The 23,365-nt window shown below is 41.0% G+C and overlaps 1 protein-coding gene across 1 annotated transcript in view; it reads left to right on the top strand.

Annotated features, from left to right (window-relative positions):
- RNF219 (ring finger protein 219) overlaps positions 1-14,503 on the top strand; it is a 70,960-nt gene extending 56,457 nt beyond the window's left edge. Inside the window, exon 6 of the mRNA XM_006894058.1 lies at positions 12,796-14,503. Coding sequence (XP_006894120.1) covers positions 12,796-14,326 — 1,531 coding nt within the window. The 3' untranslated portion in view covers positions 14,327-14,503. The remainder of the gene's footprint in view (positions 1-12,795) is intronic.
- The last annotated feature ends 8,862 nt before the right edge of the window (positions 14,504-23,365 follow it).

The raw sequence follows: 23,365 nt of genomic DNA, 5'->3' as shown, positions 1-23,365 counted from the left end.
AAATTCAGGTGGGATAGACTCAAAGTCATATTTTGGTTGCCTCGGATTTGGTTTAATTTTCCTCAGCTTCAGCTTGAACTTGCATATGAGTAGTTGGTGTTCTGTTCCACAATCAGCTCCTGGCCAGAACCGCTCAATATCAGCAGCTTTACCTTCATCTTAACATACCTTACTTTTTTTTCTATTCCTCAATATTAGACAAGTGCTTTTGTGATGTTTAGAACCCAAATCTTTAAAAATTTGCTAATTCCATATTACTAAATATTTTCTTTGTAATTAAAAGGTACCTGTGGATTGAGTATATGGTAATGTAAAAAGAGCATGGGCCACATGGGGATGGCCATATCTGCAACTTCACAGGAAGAAACTGTAGGGAAGAGAATCCCTGCCTGTGGCATCAGTAACACAAAACCAATTCCCGTGAGATCAGACATGGCCCCCTGCTACCATTGACTCTTTCTATTCATCTCTACACAAATCTTACTGTTTGGCTGGGTCCAAAATCTAATATGATAGCTCACAGACTACAAAGAACCATATTGGGGTAATTAAAAGGTTATAATTCAGATTAGTAACAAAATAAAATCAACAGCTTCCAAAATGTGCACTCAGGTACCTCAACCTCATGGTGCCAAGTGTTCCCAAGTTCTCAGTCCTGCCAATATTGGCTTCCCCTATAATTGTCCATTAATGTTCTCAGTCTTGCCAATATTAGTCCCATCTCACATCTGATTCTCCAGTTCAGCCATTGCTGCTTCCAGCCCATGTCCTGCATCTTACTGGGTTTATGGAGGTCTCTTCTCTGGTGAGGCGAAGAAGTCCATCTTTTCTGGTAGAGGAAGAATTCCTTCTGGTGGAGGAGCAATTTCTATTCTCTGCAGCTAGAGCTGTTCAATTTATTGTCGAGACTAGCCAATCCTCTTGTGTATTGCTGAGACCAGCCAATCCCCTTATGGAATTACCCAGTCCTTTGTAGATAGGCCATACACCTCATCACACAGTCCCTTCCCTCCTCATAGTCATCTAGGAAGGTCATTTGGAGAGATGAACTCCACAAGTAGAAAAGATTATAATAGTGTGTGTAATTTTATATTTGGCACAGTTGCAGATTGTGCATCCAGTTTATGTGCATCCAGTTCATGGTTCTGGTTCAGATGAATTCTTCATCTCTTTGGTTAAATAATGAATAGCCACCCTCCAGGTAAGAGCTGGCAGTGTCAGTAGTTTGTCTATGCTATAGCTTCTTAGAAGGCCACTTTAATAAGTAACCTTTGGAAGCTTCTAAATATTCTTGAACCTTTTAGTGTTTTTACACTAAAAGATGTTTGCTAAATGCTGGCTTTGTGTGTACACACACACACACACATATATTCTGACAATTTCTTTTTTTTCCCATATTTCTGTTAGCATATTATGATATTAATATGTATGATTATAATAATGCTAGTCACTTGGCTGCGTATGTACAGATTTTGTGCTCTATAAACCCTTTCATAACCTTGATTCCTTTATATATTTGCAAATAGGGAAACATACATATTTATTACTTGTACTTGAGAAAGCTTTCTTTTTAAAAAGAACTATATTGTTTCTTGTTTTTAAAAAACTCTTGAGTTAGTGGAATAGATGCTTTTTACAATAAAGAAGAAGAAAATGGCAAAGAAAGCAAACAAGGCTTTTGAGTATGGAATTAAAGGTACTGTCACATGGGGGAAAAGCCATTGGAAGAGAGTACTACAAATGTTCAGAAGCCTCTGAGCTGTTGAATAATAACAGTACACAGAATCCAAAACTAGATGCAAATAAATGATTTCCTAAAAAGTTTTTCTTCCTCCCATACCAAACGTTTATTTTATTTTCGTTTTTTATATGGACTAAGCAACAGAAATTTTCTAGCTTGAAGAAAGAGGATTTTCTTTTTGTTCTCAATATGGCTCATTTCATTTAATATCTGTTTTTGTGGAAACAACATATGTAATTAAGATTGGTTATGGATACATTGGCCATATTGCTGCTGTTGTTATGTGCCATCAAGTCACTCATGATTCATAGTCACCTTATGTACAGTAGCTTTGAACTCTGTCTTATCCAGAGCCAGTCTCAGTGACTCCAACACACCTAATTCCATTGCCCCCGTTACCATGTCAGTTCATCTGACCCAAAGTCTTCCTCTTTTGTGCTTTTTCTCCATCTTTCCAAGCATGATGTCCTTGGAATATTGGTCCCTCCTAGCCATGTGCCCAAAGTATATGACAGAGCTTCAAACACCTTGCCTCTAAGAAGATTTGGTTTTGCTCTATCAGGACAGACTTATTTGTTCTCCTGGTGGTTGGTCCATGGTATATGTTCAGTACTCTTCTCCAGCACCACAACTCAAAAGGCATCAGTAATTTTGTCATCCTTAGACACTGTCCAGTTCTCTGATGCCTATCATGTAATTGCAAAGACCATGGCCTGGATCAGGTACACCTTAGTCCCCAGAATCACATCATTGCTCTTTAGCCCTTTGTAGATGTCCCTGACTGCTGGTGCCAAGCGTGTTGATTGTGGAGCTGAGAAAGCTGTTAATTGTTAACAACCTCAATCTATTCTCTATCATCATGGTGCTGCCATTTGGCCCAGTGGTGAGAATCTTTGTCTTCTTGATAAAACCTGCAATACAAGGACTGAAAACTATAGTTCTTGACCTTCTGCAGCAAACACTTCAGGTCCTTCTATTTCAGCAAGCTAGATTATGTAATCTCCATAATGGGGGTTGTGGATGAATCTTCCTCGAATCCTGATGTCAACCCCTCCTCATAAAGTCCAGCCACTTGAATGCTCTGTTCCATATATAGATTGAAAAGATACAGAAACAGGACACATCCCTGACTCACTGTTTTCCTATTTTGAACCATGAAGTGATTCCTTGCTCTGTTGTGACAGTTGCCTTCTAGTCCAAGTATAGGTTTTGCATGAGCACAATTAAGTGTTCTAGGATTCCCATTCTTAAGGTTAGCTACAATTTGTTGTGATCTACGCAGTCAAATGCCTTTGCATAGTCAGTGAAGCACAAATAGGTATCCCTCTGGTACTCTTTGCTTTCAGCCTAGATCAATCTGACACTGGTGATAACATCTCTAGTGCCATGGCCCCTTCTAAACCTAGCTTGTATTTCTGGTAGTTCTCTGTTAATGTACTTATTACTGTTCCAGTCATTTTCAGCAAGATTTTACTTGTATATATTATTGATACTGTTCAATAATTTCCATTTTCTGTTATATCACCTTTTTGGGGGATAGGAATAAATATGAATCTCTTCTAGTCAATGAGCCAAGTATTCATCCTCCAGATTTCTTGGCACAACCTAGTGAGCACGTCTAGGACAGCATCTGTTTGTTGAAATATGTCAGTTTGTATACCATCCATTCCTGTGGCCTTATTTTTGCCAAATCCCTCAGAGCAGACTTCACTGCCTCTTTCATCACCATTGCCTCTTGATCATATGTTCATGAAATTCTTCTGTGTCAGCCAAGTTTTTTTGGTACAATGACTCTGTAGGTTCCTTCCATCTTCTTTTAATGCTTCCTGGATCATTCCATATTCTGCCCATAGCATCCTTAAGTATTGGACTTTGGCTTGAGTTTGTTCTTTAATTCCTTCAGCTTAAGAAACGTCAAACAAGTTCAGCCCTTTTGATTTTCTGACAACAGCTCCTCACACATTTCATTGCCTCGTCTTCCCGAGCTGCCCTTTGAAATCTTCTATTCAACCCCTTTACTTCTTTATTCTTTTATTCCTTCCCTTTGCTTTGGCTTCTCGACACTGTAGTGCAATATTCAGAGTCTCTTCTGACATCTGTTTTGGTCTTTGCTTCTTCCTCCATCTTTGTAATGACCTTTTGTGTTCTTCATAGATGATATTCCCACAGCTCGTCTGGTCTTTGCTTATTAGAGTTCAAGGCCTCAAATCTGTTCCTGAGTTGGTTTTTTTAAAAAAAATTTTATTTTATTATTTTTGTGTGAGTGTACCGTCAAATCAGATCTGACTGGTACAGGAGGAGATTGTCCCTCCTTCACCAGCAGAGCATCTGGTGGATTCGAACCTTGCGCCTCTGGGTTTGTAGTTGCAGCTCATTGCCACTAGGCCACCAGAGCTCCCCTGCTGAGTTGGTTTTTAAATTCAGTTGGGATAGACTCAGATGAAATTTTGATTCCTGTAGATTTGATTTGACCTTCTTTAGCTTTAATTTGAATTTGCATAAGAGTAGTTGATGGTCTGTTCTGCATTTGGCACCCGGCCTAGTTTTCACTATTGATATTGAACTACTCCAACCATTCCTATCACAGATCATTGATCTCATTCCTGTGCATACCATCAGGTAAATACCATGAATATAGACTGTTTTTATGCTGTATTTGTAGCAAGTGAATCATTGATTGTGCAGCATTCTATCCTTCCATTTCCAGACTCATTTCTGTCACCAAGTCCATGTTTTCCAACTGCAGATCCTTCTTCCTGGTTCCCAACTTTTGCATTCCAGTCAACCATTAATGCTTCTTGGTTGCATATTCAATCAATTTCTGACTGCAAAAGTTGGTAGAAATCATCTATTTCCTTCTCTTTGGCTCTGGCTGTTGGTGCATAAATTTGATAGTCGTATTACCAGGTCTTCCTTGTATCCATATGGTTATTATCCTGTCATTCACAACATTACATTTCAGGAGGGATCTGTTGTGGTGCTGGTGGTGTTGATTGCCATTGAGTCAAGCACACCTCATAGTGACCCTAGGAACAAAAGGTCTGATGCCTTTCTGTAACTATCATCGTTTCTGACAGTTCATAATTTCCAGGGGCATGTTGTTTAGGAAATCGATGACACTCCTGCTTTCAAGATGGATCTAGACATGACATTTTTTAACTATGAAAGCGACCTCATTATTCCTCACCTTTTTATCTCTGGCATACTAGATCATATGATTGTCTGATTCAAAATGTCCCATGCCAGTCAATCTCATTTCACCAATACTTGTTGTCATTATGTGCCATTGAGTCACTTGCAACCCATAGTGGCCCTATGTCCAATAACTTTTAAGCCTACCTTGTCCTGAGCCAGTCTCACTGACTCTGACACACCTAATCCCATTGTCCTAGTTATTGTGTCACTCCATCTCATTCAGGGTCTTCCTTTCCTGCGTTTTCCCTCCACTCTTCCAAGCATGATGTCCTTCTCCAAGGATGTCAATATGTATGTGTTCCATTTCTTTCTTAACAATATCCAATTTTCCTACATTCATGCTTCTCACATTCCACATTCTAATCACTAGTGTCTGCTTGTAGCTGTTACTCCACCTTTGTGTTTCCATATTTGAGGCTCAGACTCAGTTACTGTATCTGCTAGTCTACTTTAAATAGCTCTGTTGTCAATAAGGTTTTCTAAGGTCTGTTCAGTGACTGGGATAATTGGGATGGGAGTGTCAGAGACAGTGCGATTGGCACAGGACAGAGTGGAGTTTAGGGCTGTTGTACATAGGGTCGCTATGAGTCGCAGGCGACTCGACAGCACATAACAACAACAAGGCCTGTTATTTTAGAAGTGGATGGCTGTGCCTTCCTTCTAGTCTATCTTAATTTGAATTCCAAAGAATTTCAATTCTTTAGAACAGTATCTGACATACCGCCATTTTTCAGAAAGGAACTGATGAAAGACACTTCCCCATTATAGCAGTAATTAATGGATTCATTGTCGCCCTTCTCCACTCCTTGGCATATATCTTGACCAGTTCTTTTTCCTGTTCCTCCAGCATCCCCTTTTACTCCCACCTATCCCATTCACCACCACCTCACCCCATCCAACCTTTGATATGATAGTTTAGGTCACAGTTTATTTCTCTGATGCCTAATGCCTCACACTGCTTCTGGTCTCTGATGCTGCTGCCAGTTTCTCTTGTGTTTGGGAGGTTTTAAGTCCAACTTCCAGGTACTAGGTTTAGGCAAGAATTTCTTTCTCAGACAGTTCTGAGGAAAAGTCTTTGTCCCTGAACTTCTGCTCCTGACCGACTTGTGACTTTGTGCCTTAGCTCTTCCATTTACAGTGTGCTGCTGTCACAGTAGGATAATTTCCCAGGAGAGGGTGGTGTCTCCTCTAGATCTGGTTTGCGAGTCTTGTTCTCATGGCCCGAGAGCCACACACCCAACGGCCCAAACCTATATGTTGGCCTTGTCTTGCTTTTGACTCCCCTGACTGTTGGCCAAATCTGGTGGAATTCTGGGAGGATGGGTGTTAGCATCAGGATAAGTGTGATAGGTTTTCCTCACACATCAACCATTATTTTAGTCTAGATAATCCTCACTTTGCATGGTAATAAAGGACCATAAACATGGCTATGGCTATACAAGCTAAAATTGGGAAGCCTAATGTCATTGAGTCAATAATGACTCATAGCGTTCCTCCCCCAATGGTTTCCAAGGCTGTAAATCTTTTACTGAAAGAGATTGCCCATCTTTTTCTTTTGTAAAAGCTGGTGGATTTGAACTGCTGACCTTCCACTTAGCAGCTCTGCATGAAACCACTGTGCTGCCAGAGTTCCTTAATATTGTGGGAAACAACCTTAATAACCAATAAAGGAAAATCATAATTGTCCTGTAGTTTTCAACATTTTTGTCAGAACATTAACTCTTGTCAGTAATAAATGTATTTGAAAATGAAAAAATTAGTAAAAATTTTAGTACACTAAAATTTATATGCTAAGAAACAAAAGGTTTAATTTCTTTGTAAAACTAAATGAAAAAAATAAGAACTGCTTTTCTTTGTTTCTTCTTTTTTGTTGTATTACTTAAAGGTAAGAAAAGACATCTTTTCTGTGACTTGAACTATCAGACTCCTTTCTAAAATTGAATTTGTTCCCAGCATTTTACCTTTTTTTCCTTTAATGTGAAATGTTTTGCTGGTGTTGCGTCCTCTGGACTTCATAATTATAGGCACAACCCTTCTTCGCGTTTATGGCCTAAGTTTGTCTAAAACTAAACTAGCATATCTAAAGGCTTTTCAGCTTTCTCAGTCTCACTACCAGCTATGTCTTCTATAACTAAGTTTGTGGTTGATTGTCTTTTCACTAGCAGTGTTACTGCTCTCTGCTTTTTTTTTCTCATTTTTTTAGATAGTACCTTTATTTGGTTATTCAGTTCCCTCCTTTATCCGTATTTACAAAATGTTACTTGGGTTTATTGCTGGATGACTGAAGAATAACACAACTGCATGCTGTTGGTCTGTTATAGAATAACAGATGCACAGTAACCACTAACAGACTTTTATAAACTAGTATCGTAATTGATCACATGGATCATAACATGCATCTTTTATGTATATGGTGATTTTGGATTGAAAACTAGCAGTGATGTTTTTACTTATACTATTGTACAACTCGTATTTAATTGAGCCTCAGTAACTGAAATTTGTGCCTATTAGAACTGTGCATGCAAACATATCGACACTGAAAACCTGTCAGATAGACTAGACCACAAAAGCTGGGCTAGGTCCTAAGATTACTTAGGAACTTTCACTGTGACGTCAGCTTAACAAGTAAAGCTATAAATATAAAATCAAAGGTACATGAGGAAAGAAGTGGATAACTGTCATCATTTCTCAAAGTTCATAGTTTCCAGAGGCATGTTGTTTAGGAAGTGGATGCCACTCCTGCTTCCAGACTTGTCTTAAACTGGGAACTCCACCAACACTGCATGGTTTAGCAGTCTTTTTCCGTAATAGGTGAGGCAATAACCAAGTTAGGCTTTGTGGTCCTTAAAGTCACTGGCAACTCTTGGATGTAGTGTAAAAACAGTAGCCATAGATCAGATGTACACAAATGACTGTGACTTATTTACTTAGAACTTTGTGGATAAAATACGCAGTGAGCCTTGCTTTGCTGATACCTGATCTGTATCAGTCCTCTGATTATATGAACAGTGCTGTGGTAAACCAGAGAGACAAAGTGAAGTTGCCGAAGGTATTACAACTAGTTAAAGGCAGCACAGCTGTAGAGCTGAATTCTCTTCATACTTTGTTCTGGGATTTATATTTTTACACATTTGCTCTCTTTAGACCCCTCCAAACAAATCCCCATTACTCTTGTGTTTTTGACAACCATATCCTTTTTGTTGGTACAGACACTATTAACTCCGTAATACCTTGAAGGTCAAATCAAGAGGACTTTCCTTTCTCATTTCTAAAGACAAGAACAATCTTGGTGCTCTCCAGCTATTGGGACAAGGGAGCCCTCATCCTTTTTTCTCTCACATCTAGAATGTTAACATTGCAAGCAGAAAAATCCTTTAAGCTTCTCTAGATTCTGGCAGAATATATTTCTGATTTATTTGCAGTTCCCAAAATGCTCTACGATGTTTTCCCTGGCATAATGAAGCCTTTGGCCATCATTGCTACTTTGAAAATCAAAGCCTTTTGGTCTCTAATGGAATGTTTATAAAAATACTCCATTTTGAGATTTGCTCAGGAAAAGGAAGTATGGTAAATGATGTTAGAAATCCCTCTGGCTTGCCTTAGCATTGATTCATTTAATGTTATGTACTCTGGAAATATCTGGAATTAGTGTGAATAAGAGAGTATTAAAAATCAAAGATAAATAACTTTCTATCCCTATTGTCTTTTTCCATAATAGTATCATAACTATCTTTAATTAACTGATACTTCTATGATAAAGTAAATTTTTCATTGGTAAGTTTTATATATATATATATATATGGCAAATAAACTAAAAGTCCACTGATAACTTATGTCAGAAGTCTAATCTATTTTCATTCTTTTGCTAAAGTGAAATTGTATGATTTTTAGGGGGTTGAACAGTATAGAATGACATGATTTTAGGTAAAAAGATACAGATATATGTGTCAATTTCTGGTTTTCTTGGTAACATCAAAGAACATAGACAGTCACATCTTATGTGTATTTTATTTAGTAATATGGTAACTCTCAGATAAGTGCAGTATAAAAAGAGGTCTCTGTCTTATCCTACGATGTTAGCTTTCTCTTGACATAGTAAGAAGACAGTAAGGTATCTTAAGGTAAGAAATTTATTTATATAACACATAGTTAATGAACTGCTGTATATCAGGAATTGTACTAGGGATCTGTCAGTTACTATAAGGCAGTCAAGATCCCTGTTTTCATCGAGTTTATATTCTAATAGGGAAGAAAGACAGCAAACCAATTACAAGGATTAATGAATTAATTGATTAGCTTCCTGCCTTTTGCTTCGATTTCAGTTAGTTTGCGTACCAGCAGAATTCCTTATTAACATGGTAAAAAGGAATGTCTCATTGTTGAAAGTGTTAAGGCCTTCTCCCCCACCTAATTACTGTCAAGTCAGAACTAACTCAAAACTGACCCTTCAGCAGGCTTTCTGAGGCTGTAAATCATATGGGAGGAGAGTGTCCAACTCTATCCCTTGGAATCATTGCCAGAGAGGTTCTCCTTTGGGTTAGCAGTACGACGACCTATGGACAGCACCACCAGAGCCCCTGTTACACAGACCTGCAAGGTATAGGAGCGGAACTGCCAGGAGCAGTAACAGCCTAGCTTGGCAGTGACTTCTCGTGCTTGCTTTTCTCTTGCATGGCCTTCCTTGCTGGTCTTTATTATTGGTTTGGTTTTTGCTTGTTTTTTTTAAAACAAACAAAAAAATAAAAAACAAATACCCAAAACCTAAGAGGAACTAGAACATCTTAAAATTACATGTACAAAAAAAAAATTAATATGTACAGAAACTAAATTTTTATAAAAACTGGTAGGGAGAACAGTAATGTGCTCAACAGCTAACCGGAAGGTTAACAGTTCAAGCCACCCATTACTGCTTAGAAAATCCTGTGGGGAAATTCTGCTCTGTTATGGGGGTAGCTGTGAACTGCAATTGACTTGATGGCACCTAACAACTTTTATATATTTTTTTTTTGGTGAACAGTCCTTATTTTGCACTGCCCTTTCCATTTGTAAGCCTCTGTATTCTTAAGGACATCCTTTGGTAACAAATAGCTTATCTGATATCATAGCTTGATTTGGAGTTGTTTTTTTTTTATCTGAAGATATGATGTCTTTATTAGAAAAGTTGCACTAGAAAAGACCCATGTATTTATTTAATGCAATTGACATTAAATAAACACGATGCACCATTTTATCATTCAGGTTCATATGAACTATTTAAAAATTATTTCTATCAAGAGTTCACAAGCATTTTACTGCACACACGTAAAGGCCTTTATTCATTGTCTAAAGTTCTCTTGCTGAAACTGTATTGATATCAAACACTACCTCTGTAAGCAAAAGCATTTTTTTGACAAAAAAGAAAACCTCATCATTCATTTAACCAGGTACTTATAGCAGTAAATTTTATCCTTAAAATGAGGAGGATTCTAATTGGAGGAGCTTTCCGTTTTCCTACTGTTACGGTGTTTGCTTTGTTTTTTTAGAAGTTGGAGTGTGTTCTCTCTGGGAAATCAGTTAATTGCAGTGAGTAGATCAATATTCGGCAATCATGTCTTTTAAGACCCTTTCTAACCCTGAGATTTTTATCATTCTATATTTACCATCTCATTCACACATTGCCGTCAAATTGGAACCAACTCACAGCTGACCTTCTATTGAGGTTTCTGGGCTCGTAAATGACACAGGAGGAGATTTCCCATCTTTCTCCCATGGCTTCTTGAAACAGCCAGAGAAGTGCAACCTTTGTGTTAGCAGCACAGCTCATCTTCCTATGGACTGTAGCACCCGAGCTCCCTCTATTTACCTTCCACTCTGCTCTTTTCCTTCAGTGACAGGTGAGCAGGATCATGTTGAGGTGAGCTGACAAATGAGATTGGGCTGGGGTTTAGGAGGTGAAAGATTTAAGTGAGAGTCATAGAGCATATTATGGTTATGCTAAGAGTTGCAATTACTTTTGGCTCCTTTTGCTTTTTTGTAGGTTTTTTTTAATAATACATGGTCTTAGAAGCCATGTTGGCAAGTATTTTCCTGAAAGCAGACAACTCCTATTCTTTGAGATGGGTCAATGTTCAAGTAATCAAAAAAGATGATTGCTGTTGTTATGTGACGTAGAGTTGCCTGTGACTCATAGCAACAGCTCTGTGTACAACAGCTCTGAAGCCTGCCCTGTCCTGAGCCAGTCTTACTGACTCTGACACACCTATTCCCCATTGCCCAAAGGGCAATGTACTGTTACAAATCCATCTCATCAGGGGTCTTCCCCACTGTCTCTCCACCTTCCTAGCATGATGTCTTTCTCCAAGGACCAGTTCCTCCTGCCCACATGCCCAAAGTATGTTGAGACAAAGCTTCAAACTCCTAGCTTCCAAGAAGAAACTTGGTTTCACTCTCTCTAGGACAGATCTCTTTGTTTTCTTGGCGGTCCATGATATATGTTCAAGACTCTTCTCCAGCACCACAACTTAAAGGCATTGATTCTTCTTGTCATACTTAGTCATTGTCTAGCTCTCTGATGCATAGCAGGTAATTGTGAAGACCATGGCCTGGATCAGGCACACCTTTTTCTCTAGACTGACATTGTTGCTTTTCAGTACTCTGAGAAAAGGGAATTTTCAAAGAACTTAGGGTGAGAAGTATAGTTCTTAGGGAATTTACTGTTCCCGCAGAAGCTGAGCCTCTCTGGCAATCATAATTCACCAGAAGCTCCACAGGAGACAGATGGACAGCCTCATAACCCCAATCAGCTATCATTCACTTCCACTCAAGAGCAGTGTGGGAGAATGTAAGGCGTGTGTTTTGATGTACAAGAAGCTGTTTTCTAAGAGATGGTATTTTCTTTTGTCATTAGATGAAATTTCAAGGAGACATATCTCTTGGCACTAGCACGGTTTTATCATCTTTAGACCCCCAAAACCAAATATACCACCTAACCCATACTAGGTGCTCAGAAACGATTTCCTGAACGGAACCCAGTACTCATTCTTGAGGGAATAACAAAAACAAGGTATCACGAATAAACAGAGTGCATTTTTTGATGTTCTCTTTTAGTCACTCCGGAATGTTCCCTTTCAGAAAATGTGAAAATGTTTTTATGAGCTGTGTATTGGAACCACAAGCACTGACTTTGTATTTCAAAGCTGGAAAAAAATGAGATTGATGTCCCATACAGTTGTAAAATGCCAAAAATAAGTAGAATTGAGATGAATTAAAGCCCAGAACTCAGAAAAACCAAGTAAAAGCGCCTGATCAAAGGTGGCTATAATTGAAAACGGGCCAAATAAGTATTTAAAACCACCCCTCCTGGGACTGCTAAGATTTCTGAATTTCAAATTGGCATTTTATGTTTGACAAGGTGACATTGTATAAGAAATGTATTGTAAAACACTGCTGGAAAATGATTGAATGTAAATATTTCAAGATGTAGACCACTGTTCAAATGTTATCATAAATCTTTGCCATTGGTTTAGGGGATAACTCTTCATGCATGTATGCACTGACTTGATAGCACTGGCCCTTGGAAGAGAAATTGTCAGCCAGTTTATCTGCTTCTGCCAGCACAAGTCAGATCTGGCACCAAATATCCTTTTAGACCTTTGCTTTTGTAGTATATGCGTTTTATTACATAAAGAAGATTATTCTTTGCTGATGATGTTATTATATCTGGCATTCTTCATTGATTGTTCATTGATCAATCTGAAATGTTCTGTTTTCTATGTGAAATGAAAATGTCTGAGACCGTTTATGCTCTTAAACTTTGAAAAAAAAACAAAGAAAAAAGCTTAAGAATTGACTATTTTGGGTTTGGTTTTGTTTTTATTCAGGTTTGGAAGGTTTACAGTTGCTGCTCTGCAGTCCAAAGTGGAACAGTATGAACGTGAAACCAGTCGCCTCAAGAAGGCCCTGGAACGAAGTGATAAATATATAGAGGAACTGGAGTCTCAAGTTGCACAACTCAAAACTTCAGGCGAGGCGAAAGAAGCTGTGAATTCCATTTGCCAGAGAGCTCTTTCCACAGATGGCATGGGGAACAAAGGCAGTGAGGAGGATGTGGCATCAAAAGGCCAGGGTGATGGTGCCAGAAAGCAGCCTAGCTCACCCCACTTGTGTTCTCCTCACCTGGCAAAGCCTTGCAGCAGCAGACTCTCTGATACCAGTTCTGCCCGTCAAGAAAGTACCAGCAAAGCAGAATCAAATTGTTCCAACAAAGACCTTTATCAAAAAGAGGTAGAAATAATGTTAGATGTGACAGATACAAGTATGGATACTTATTTGGAAAGAGAGTGGGGTAATAAAACAAGTGAATGTGCTTCCTACAAAGATGAAGAACTTTATGATCTTCCAGCCCCTTGTACTCCTTTGTCTCTCAGTTGCCTTCAGCTCAGTACTCCAGAAAACAGAGAAAGTTCTGTTGTCAAAGCAGGGGCTTCCAAAAAGCACTCTAACCACCTCCGAAAACTAATGTTTGATGATTTTTGTGACTCTCCAGATAAAGATTCTTCAGAGGATGCTGTAAGTAGAAGTGAAAGTGAAAAGAAATCAGACTGTTTTCCTTCCTCAAAGATAGGATTTTGGGATTGTTCCTCTACAAGCTATGTCCAGAACTTGGGTTTTGAAAGCGCTAGGGGGAATACCACAGCAAACTCTGTTGAGGAAATTTCTTCAAAGCCAAATGAGAGGTCAGGCTCATGTTTATCTAAGAGATTGCATTCTATTCGCTCTTTTGAAATTAATCGGACAAGAACTTCCAGTGAAGCATCAATGGATGCTGCTTATCTTGACAAAATCTCTGAGTTGGATTCAATGATGTCGGAGTCAGACAATAGCAAGAGTCCCTGTAATAATGGGTTTAAGTCACTGGATTTGGATAGGTTATCAAAGTCATCACAAAGCAATGGATTTCTTGATGAACCTGATAAGGTGGAAGAAAGAACCAAGCGGAGCCTTTCCAAAGGTTCTCTAACCACTAATCACTTAGAAAATGGAAATGAGTGGAAATCCGCTTCTTTTTTTCTTCTTCCTCCGTCTGACCAAGAAATGAATGAAGATTTTTCACTTCATTCCAGTTCCGACCCAGGAACTAATGAACTCAAACCCCTAAGCTGTTTGTTTCAGACAGAGCTTTCCCAGGGTGCTTCGTTAAGCAGTTCACACCAGCTATTTGAAGATCAAAGGTTTGGGTCATCTCTGTTTAAGATGTCCTCAGAGATTCCTGGTCTTCATACTCATGCTTCTCTTCAGTCTCCATGGTCCTTTGTGCCTGAAAAGAGGAATAAAAATGTGAATCATTCAACAAAGAGAAAAATCCAGAGCAGCCTTTCCAATGCCAGTCCCTCAAAAGCTACTAAAAGTTGACTCATTAAAAAGATATCCTTTGTGTTTGTGTCATGGGAGGAATATAAAAGTTTCTAAAGTTCTTTTTTTTTGTTTTTTTGTTAGAAAAGTAATAGTTTAAATCCATCATTTTTAGCAAGTCAGAATGGTGCATTATCCTAAACCCAGAATACAGTTGTTCATTTTGAAAGGTGTTTGGTCTTTTGAATATGTTTTGAGTTTCTTTCTGATCAAGGAAAGTAGAAAGAAAGTTTATGCTTGTTTTTAAAGAATGTTACTTATGTCTGGGTTAGAGATAATTTGTTTTCTTTATTTGAACTTAACTACTAGACACAGTGGCCTGTTGATCAGCCATGGTTGTGTCACTTGGAGTGCTTGTCTACACACTGTTCAGAAAACACTTGAGTTTCTTTGACACTTTTCCTTGAGTGGATACTATTTTACCTACCCCTTTTATTTATGTTTGGTGACGGCCTTACTTTTATGCAAAACCATGATGAAAAAGTAGCACTCTAACTATAAGCATGTTCAGTCTTCATGTGTTTTTGCCTTTACATGGATGTTTACATTTGTTAAACATTTATGTTTTGTCTGATATTTGTAAAAACACTCTTTTAAAGCTAAGAAATATATTTTCTGTTTGAAAAGACTCGTTTTATGTGTGATAGGATGTTTGTTCATCTTTTCATATGTGTGGAAAATCAGAAATTGTGCCCAGTATGGGAAGGTGCTGTGAAGACATTAGATTTGGAAGAGCCTAAGCATGGTAACTTCGTTGTTCTGATGTACCAATAGCACTCTGCCAGGTTCTTGTCGATCTGCTGCTGTCCCAGGGGAGGTGTTTGGGAGTGAAGTTTTTGTTTGCATGTTGATCTTCTCTATGTAAACTCTGCATGCTTGGTAGCTTTCTTGCTTGCGCTTTTTCTGTATTTGAGAAAAGAAGTTTCAACCGACTCCTATAGTGTCTGTCTTGTAGAACACATTCTTTTCTTTTCTTTTTTTTTTTGTAGAACACATTCTTTTCTTTTCTTTTTTTTTTTTTTATGAAGAGTATGTGTCAGGGCGTCAAGATAGGTAAAAGCCAAGCACAATTTTTTATTAAGGCTCTTTAAAAGTTTATTATTATCCCAAACATGTTTTGTATATCTCTACAGGCCTTTCAAAAATGAGCTTGTATGGTAATGACTTGTTTAATGTGCACTGAGAATTTTACATTAATACTGTAACATTTTACACAATACTGCATACTTTTCCATCTGAATTGAATAAAAGATGTCAGAAGCACTATTTTATGTTGTTTCAAATATTAAATTGACCCATAAAGACACTATTTTTAATTGATCTTATGAAGACATTGGCAAACTCTAACCCCATGAACCAAATCTGACACACCACCTGCTTACTGTACATTTTTAAATGGTTAAAGAAACATTCAAAGAATACTATTTCATGACATTTTCACATTTCAGTGTTTCTAAATAAAGTCTTTTTTAAAAGAAATTTTTATGCTGTTAAGAATATACACAGTGAAACAGACACCAATTCAGCAGTTTTCTACAAAGAACATTTATTTCCTGACAGTAATGACTTACAGCTTCTATTATAGTCATCATACAATAGATTTCAACAAAATGATAAACCATAACGGTAACAAGTCACTTTTGTGACTTAGGTGGTTACTTCCTTTTAATATTGCTAGCCTAAGTTTTGCTTTTGTGTATGTGGAGTGTCTTTTCCAAGAATTATTTGTGTATTATTTTATCTTTCTAGTATGTTAAAGCTAATGAGTATTTCCAGAGGTGTTAGAAGCTCAAATGTCTTTGAATAGAAGGAAAGCTTCAAACTCACGGTGGTCTAGTTGGAACCAACTAATAGCTGACTAACTTTCTGCAGGTTTTCCAGCTTCTCCCTGGGAGCTGCTGGCAGATTCTAACCTCTAGAGGCCACTACTTTTGGGTTATCAGTAAAACTTCCTCGAGTCTTTGCCACCAGAGTGGTTATATGGTAGAAGCACAATTAAGATTAGAATTAAATTTGTTCTGAATAGTCGAAGGATCAAATCAGTAGTAAGACTTGCTCTTAGTCTTCCCATGCCGCCTCTTATCAAAAGTGTTTCCATTTTTAGCCCAAATATGTCACCATTGCAGTAGAAATCTGGAGTGTAGAACCTCGTTTACTGGTACCAAATCCTAGCAGCTACTCTTATTCCCAAGAAGTGTTTCTTATTTTAATCACACATTCTCATGTTTATTCTTTACCATAATTTGGTAAAATCTGACAAATTCGATCTTGTACTAACTTATACACATTCTTAAAATACCCCCCCCCAATAAAACCTTTCATTGAGAGCTATTATTTTGCAAATAAATCTATCTATGTCAGTAACCTTTCCAGACTTTATGACCTAAGTACTATTTCCAGTTTACAGATGAGGAAATTGAAGACAAGTATTTTCCACAATTGGAATATGAGTAGATCAGTATCTTACAGCTGGGGCTCTCATTCCTTAGCTGTGTTATTCTCCCATTCCTGGAATTCCACATTTGAAAACCAGTGGATGAATGGGTTATACATTTCCAATGACTGTTTTTAACAGTCATTGAGATAAGAGTTGTTTTAGACTTAACAAACCACCATATTTTAACATGACATCAAGGGAGGAGAATACCTATCGCTTCCACACAAGCTGCATTTGGCTTCAAATCACCAAAGATGTACGTTATCTATGTAACTCACTAAGGACCATATTGGAAAGATTAACATGTTTCTTTTTAGGTAGCATTTAATTCCTGCCTTTGTTCCTAGAATTAACTACCACCTATGAAGTTAGACTCAGTACTCAGAGTGGTTTGTATATCACATTTATGTAAAAATTCAACATTAACAGGAGCTTTAACCCTTTTTTAAATTGGGTTTTATTGTTGGAAAATACAGTTTACTTGGGTGTTACTATGTGAAGATATTTGATGATGTAGCTAATAAAAAATTATAAATAACATTGAGAATAATGGGAATAACAGAACAAGGGAACATTGCATGTTTTAAAATCAAGACAGACGTGCTTCAAGGTTGGGTTCTTTCTCCGTAATTATTCACAGTCTGTTGGCTGGGCAAAAAACTGTGGGAAGCTGATTGGAGGAAAACACATCAGTAACTTGAGTTATGCACATATCACAACTTTACAGAAACAGAAGATAACTTGAAACACCGCAGATCAAGAACTACAGACTTCAATATGGGTTAAATCCCAGTACTTAAAAACCAAAAATCTTCATTACTTGACCAATTGGAAACAATATTTTAAATAGGGAAATAATGATGTCGTCAAGTATTTAATTTTCTTTAGATCCACCATTAACACCCATGAGCAGCAATCAAAAGATTTGGGAAAAATCAGCTGTTCAGGACCTCTCCAGAGTGCTGAAATGTCAGTTTAAGGTGCCCCTGATCCAGATCAGTATTTTCAATTGCTTCATCAGTGTCTGGAAGTTGAACAATCAATAGGGATAACAGAAGTGAGAATTGATACTTTTGAACTGTACCATTGGCGAAGAGAGTACTAAATATCCCATGGACTGCCAAAAGAACAAATTATCTTCGAGGAAGTACAACCATCATAGTTCTTAGAGGCAAGGATAGGAAAATTTCATCTCATTCTTTGGACATGTTCTCAGTCAGGGCTAGTCCTCGGAAAGAGAGCTTCTGAGAGGTCAAAGACTCCGAGACCCTTAATAAGATTGAATGACACAGTGATTGTATTAATAGGCTCAAGTGTATCAGATCCTGAGGAGTACCAGGCTAGTGCAGGGTTCAGATCTGTTCTTCATAGTGTTGTTATGATTCGTAGTCAACTTGATGGCATCTAACAATAATAATCAGTTTATTAGAAACCCTTTTTTTAAAAAAAAGCCATAGTGGAAATGCTAATCTGGAAGTTCTCTGGTTTAAATTTCCAATAGCATCTACATTTCTATAAAGTTTCTAACCTTGGAAACTGTGTGATTTAGTTCTACTTGCCCTAGAAGGTCACTCAGCCAAAATTCTACTCAAGGGTAATGGATTTGATGAGGATAGAGATTGCTTATCTTACTAAAATTATATGGCTATATCATAGACTTCAAAAAAATTGTTTTTGTGTACCATCACATTGTATCTAACTGGCACAGGAGGAGATTGTCCCTCCTTATTGAGCAGAACATCTAGTGGTTTCAAACCGTGTGCCATTGTAATTGCAGCACAGCTTCTTGCCACTAGGACACCAGAGCTACCTTGCTAAACTTTTAAGATCTTCAGTATTTATCTTCTAAATCGGCACCCCATTTAAAAATGGCAATCTTTTTCCTTGTTTTGATAAAACTAAGACTAGCACTGGAAGAAGTAGATTTAAGATTTACATTCCCTTTGTGTTGTGATGCTGGAGAAAAGCATCATACTGCCAAGAGAACAAACAGATCTGTCCTGGAGAGGGTGAAACCAGGGTGCTCCTTGAAGGCAAGGATTTTGAGGCTCTGTCTCATACTTTGGGCACACAGCTAGGAGGTATTAGTCCTTGGAGGACATCAGGCTTGGAAAGGTGGAGGTACAGCACAGGAGAGGAAGACCCCAGATGGATTGACACAGTAACTGGGGTAATAAGGGTAGGTATGTCAGAGATAGATTGGCTCAAGATCAAGTCCAGAGCTGCTATTGTACATCAGGTCGCTATGAGAAGCAAGTGACTCAACAAGACATAACAACAGGGAGCCCTTATGTCATTCAAATTAACCAGCCCAGGGCAGCAGAAAGATGGTAAAAACTTTGGGAAGCCAATGGTGGATCACTTGAGTTGTGACCCTACCACTGCATTTCACTGCAATAGGTGAGATGGCAAATCAGCTTTGTTTTCCTTTTATCTTGGGTACATGTATAAACTGGTTCGAGAACAACTATTGGTACTAAGCAAGGAAGACACTGGTTTGGGATCATAAGATACTTCAGAAACTTTGTCTAGTGGTTTTCAATTCTTTAAAGTACAGTACTGGCTTATTTTTCTCACTTTTGTAGCCTGTTAGGGTACTTCTAGGGAGAAACAAATTGAGATTAACAATTGAATTTAAGGAACGTGGTCTTTTAGAAGGGTTTCCCAAAGCCTCCTATGGTGTTTCATTCTTATTTGTGCAGGCCTACAATGCAGTCTTTGCCTATCCAATGTAACTTGATCCTTTGTAATAATACTTGGCAGAGAGAAAACCTTTTAAGCAATGATCTCAGAGTGCATAGTGACCATTTACTGCTTACTTCTCGGAACCCCACTCTAAGCAAGAAATCATCTATGAAGATGCAAATTTCAAGAACCCATCTGGAGCTCAACTTACGTTGATCTTCTGTTTTATATGATGGAGGCAGCCAAGGATACCTTGCAGTTGCACCTTTTGAAACAAAAGTAGATTCCCAAGTCTTCTGTGCTTCAACAAGGAGCCGATCATCTCTAATAATAAATGGTAGACTGGACACATGTTTGGAAGTGTGTGCCTTGTATGTCATTTACGGCATGGGGTGAGTGATAAAATCTAGCTCCCGGGAGCCCAGGGGACCCTGTTCTGGTCCTAGAGAGAGGTCCTTCGAATTGCCCTTTTTAAAAAAAAATTTTTAATTAATTTTCATGAACATTTACAGAGATTTTGGATTTCCATACTTCATTGTTGCATTTTTCTCCCTGCCCACCCCTCCCCCCAGTTCGCACTTGTAACAGGTGAGTAGAAAAGTGCCAGTGATGCGCTTAGCGTTGAACACGCACTAAGAAAAAAACAGGCAGGCTTCACGGAGGTGGTATTTGTGTAAGATCCAGAGGGATGAGGAGCAGTGCGGAAGAGGGTGTCTCTTTTCCCCTGTCCCTGTAGGAGGCGCCTTTCAAGGACCGCCTCGGAGGGAGAGCCGATTCTCAAAGTTCGGGATAGAGGTTTCCCGGATGGCTCCCGCTTGTAAATTTGGCTTTGCTCCGCCTCCTCTCTCGGAGCGTCCCCCGAGGCTCTGGGCTCGCCAACGCCTGAGCCGGCGGCCTGATGGCGAGACAGTGGCTCCCGGAGCGCTGGAAGGCTCAGGAGGTGGCCGCGCTGGCCCATCATCTGTCCATTAAGCCGAGGCCTGGTCCTCCGAGGAGCAGAAAGGGCGACCTCTCTTCATTGACGGGGTTATCCTCGTTGGGGGCGGGGAAGTGGAGTGAATCAGGAGGCCCCCCCCCCCCCCCGGCTTTGCGCCTCCACCTTGGGCTGGGATCGCGGCCCGCGGTCCCCACCGTGCCCTCCCCGCGCACGCGCCGTCTCCCGCGAGGACCGGCCCGCCCGCGCGCGCCCCTCCGGGATTTCCCGCGCGCTCAGGGGCGTCCGCGCGACCCACCCCGGCCCCAACCGGGCGAGTGACTCTCCGCAGCTTCCTTTTCCTTCTAGTATCACACGCGAAACGTGGCGATTAAGACGCGAAACCAACAAAGAGTTTTCTTCCCACCTTAACCTTGCACACACAATCCTTTAACAAATTAATTAATCCTAATGAATTAACACTTCATTTATTTAAACGCGCTACAGTCCATGAATTAAAATTTCATGCAGTGATTAAAGGCTGTTAAAATATGCATGATTTCGTTAAAATTTTATAATAAATCAGGGCAATGTGTTACATGACAAGGCAACTATTTTCCAGTCCCTCGCAGGGGCTTTGATTTGTGCGCGCGGCGGGGAGGAGGGGCGGCTGGCGGCGGCGCCAGGACCCGGCCCCGCTCACCGGGCTCGCACCGGCCGCCGCGTGGACTTTGCCGCGCCTTCCTCTCGCTCCAGGGGATCGAGGCAGAGCCGAGCCTGGGAAGGGCGACGGGCCACTGCCTCTCGGTCGTCCCCGGAGCTGCACGGCTTGTGGGGACTGGAGGTTCCCTGCTTTCCATCTCCGCCAGCGGAACCCCTCCGCCCCGCGAAGGCGTGGGGCCAGGTCTGAGCGGACGGTGGGTGGCCGCGGTCTCGTCGCGTTGGGGTCATGAGCCGGAGTGGAATTTTGTTTGTTGTTGCTTTAAAACAAAACAAAACAAAAAAACCAACAACTCGGGGTCTTGGAAGGCCCCTCCCCGACCAGAACGCTCTCCCAACCTTACCCCGGTCGGAGCCGAGCCGGGGCGCCCCTGCCGCCTGGGAATCCTGCTCACAAGGAGCTGTGGCCGGGCTGCCACTGTTCACTTGTGTTGAGAAACGGTCCTGGCGACTAGCAGGAGAGGGCTGCTGTGGCCCTGTTAAGAAGGGCACGTAGTTGTCATTCTTTCCGCCCAGCTAAGGCTTTCACAAGCCAGGTGAGTTTTGGGTTCGCAGACACAACACGGTGTAACTACATGTACATAAATCTGCAACAATGACCATCGTGAACTTCACTGCAACCCAGGGTGCAGGTCAGAGCATCAGCGACATCTCGGGGTGGGGTGGTCCACACTCAGGCAAACGTCGCCAGCGGAAGTTTATGGGAATGAAACTGTTCGAGGAAAGGGAGTCCCCCGGGCCCACCCCGGTCGGAACGCGGGCTAGAATTCCTTAGTTTAGAGATCACGAAGGACTTCCCATCACTCGCGTACCCCGACCTTGAGGACCTGGAAAGGTGAAGCCGGCGAGAAGGAGACCTGGGCTCTTTGGAAATGTCTGCCTTGGCGCTGACCGAGCGCCGGGCCCGCCTCCTGGTGCTGAGCTGGGCCCCGCGGGCTGGGCTATCCGAGTCCCCGGATCCTAGAACAGTGAGGAGTTGGGTCGTCACCGCGAGAGAGATGGTGTCGTCGGGAGCGCGAGGAGCCTCGTAGAGACCCCATATCAAAGCGGCCTTGGCGAGGCCGGGAGAGGACAGTGCGGGGTGGGGTGAAAGGAGGCGCTCCGCACCAGGCTCTCCTCCTCCACCCTCTCACCGAGGGGCTTTCAGCGGGAGGACACTTGGGCCTCTAAAACACTACGCTTCAAACCACCTGAGACACTGCTCAGATGGGCGCACTCGGGTTTTAGGCTGGCGGTGGGGGTCCCGTCATCGCGCAGAGCGCATCCTGTCCTGTTAGGCCTGGTTTCAAACCCGCCAGCTGCCTGCGGGGAGAAGTTCCCGTCCCGGGTTTGCAGGTGACACCAGAAGCCCAGGTCCCAGTATCCTCCCCTGGACACTCAAAACCTCCACCCCTTGTCCCTAAACTGGGACTAACGACTCGAGTTCCCCCCAGTGTTGAGGAACGCGCGTGTGAGGATGCGCGCCATCCGGGGCTGCAGAGCGCAGCGCTAACTACTCAGGGTCGCTGGAAGGAGGCAGCAGAGCTCAAACCCACCGCAGCCGGGCGGCCAGTCAGAAGCTGGGGAAGGGCGCAGGTGTCAAAAGCTAGGAGAGTTTGTCCACCCCCCCCCACCCTCCCCCAGCTCTGGCCTCTGCCCTCCTGCGGTCCTCCTCGCTCCCATCAGCGAATGCCTTTCTGCTTCTGGGGCTCGGAAGAGAGGCCCTGCCAAAGGAAATGTGAAGTGGGGTCTGCCAAAGTAGGAGGAGAAAATTAATTAATGAGGAAAAGAAATGTGTCTCTGATCCAGATGATAGACTCTTTGTCCCTAGAGGCAGAAATTCCTTGGAAATCAATAGCTGTGCATTCGTTATCCCCCTCTGGATAAAATGCAAAGCTATGAGATGGTGGGGGCAAAGTAGGGGAGGGAAAGAGAGAGGGTTCTGAGTTGGTCATTAGACAAGAAGGTAGTGTGTGTGTGTGTGTGTGTGTGTGTGTGTGTGTATAAAATGCCCAGAAATCCATGCCAAGATTCAGACCCCATGTGGGCATCAATAGCACAGGCAGGGGCCAGTCGGTTACAGCAGTTGCCAAATCAGGAAAACAAAGCAGTGACATATTGGTGAGCTAAGCCTAGGTCCACTACCCTTCTGATGCTGAATAAGCGGGCAAAGGCTGGATGGGAAAGAAACTGCCTCCGTGGCCCTATTTGCCCTCTTCTGTAGCTATTCACATCAGGAATGTGGCCATTTCTCTCTCTCACCTTGCTCTATCTTTTTGGTCATTTCCTTCTCATCACACCTGTC

This window comes from Elephantulus edwardii, unplaced genomic scaffold (genome assembly GCF_000299155.1).
Source record: "Elephantulus edwardii isolate Elephantulus edwardi_28Jun2011 unplaced genomic scaffold, EleEdw1.0 scaffold00134, whole genome shotgun sequence".
NCBI classification, from domain to species: Eukaryota; Metazoa; Chordata; class Mammalia; order Macroscelidea; family Macroscelididae; genus Elephantulus; species Elephantulus edwardii.
The sequence above is the reverse complement of the archived record's forward strand: the minus strand, read 5'-3'. Positions and strand labels throughout refer to the sequence as shown.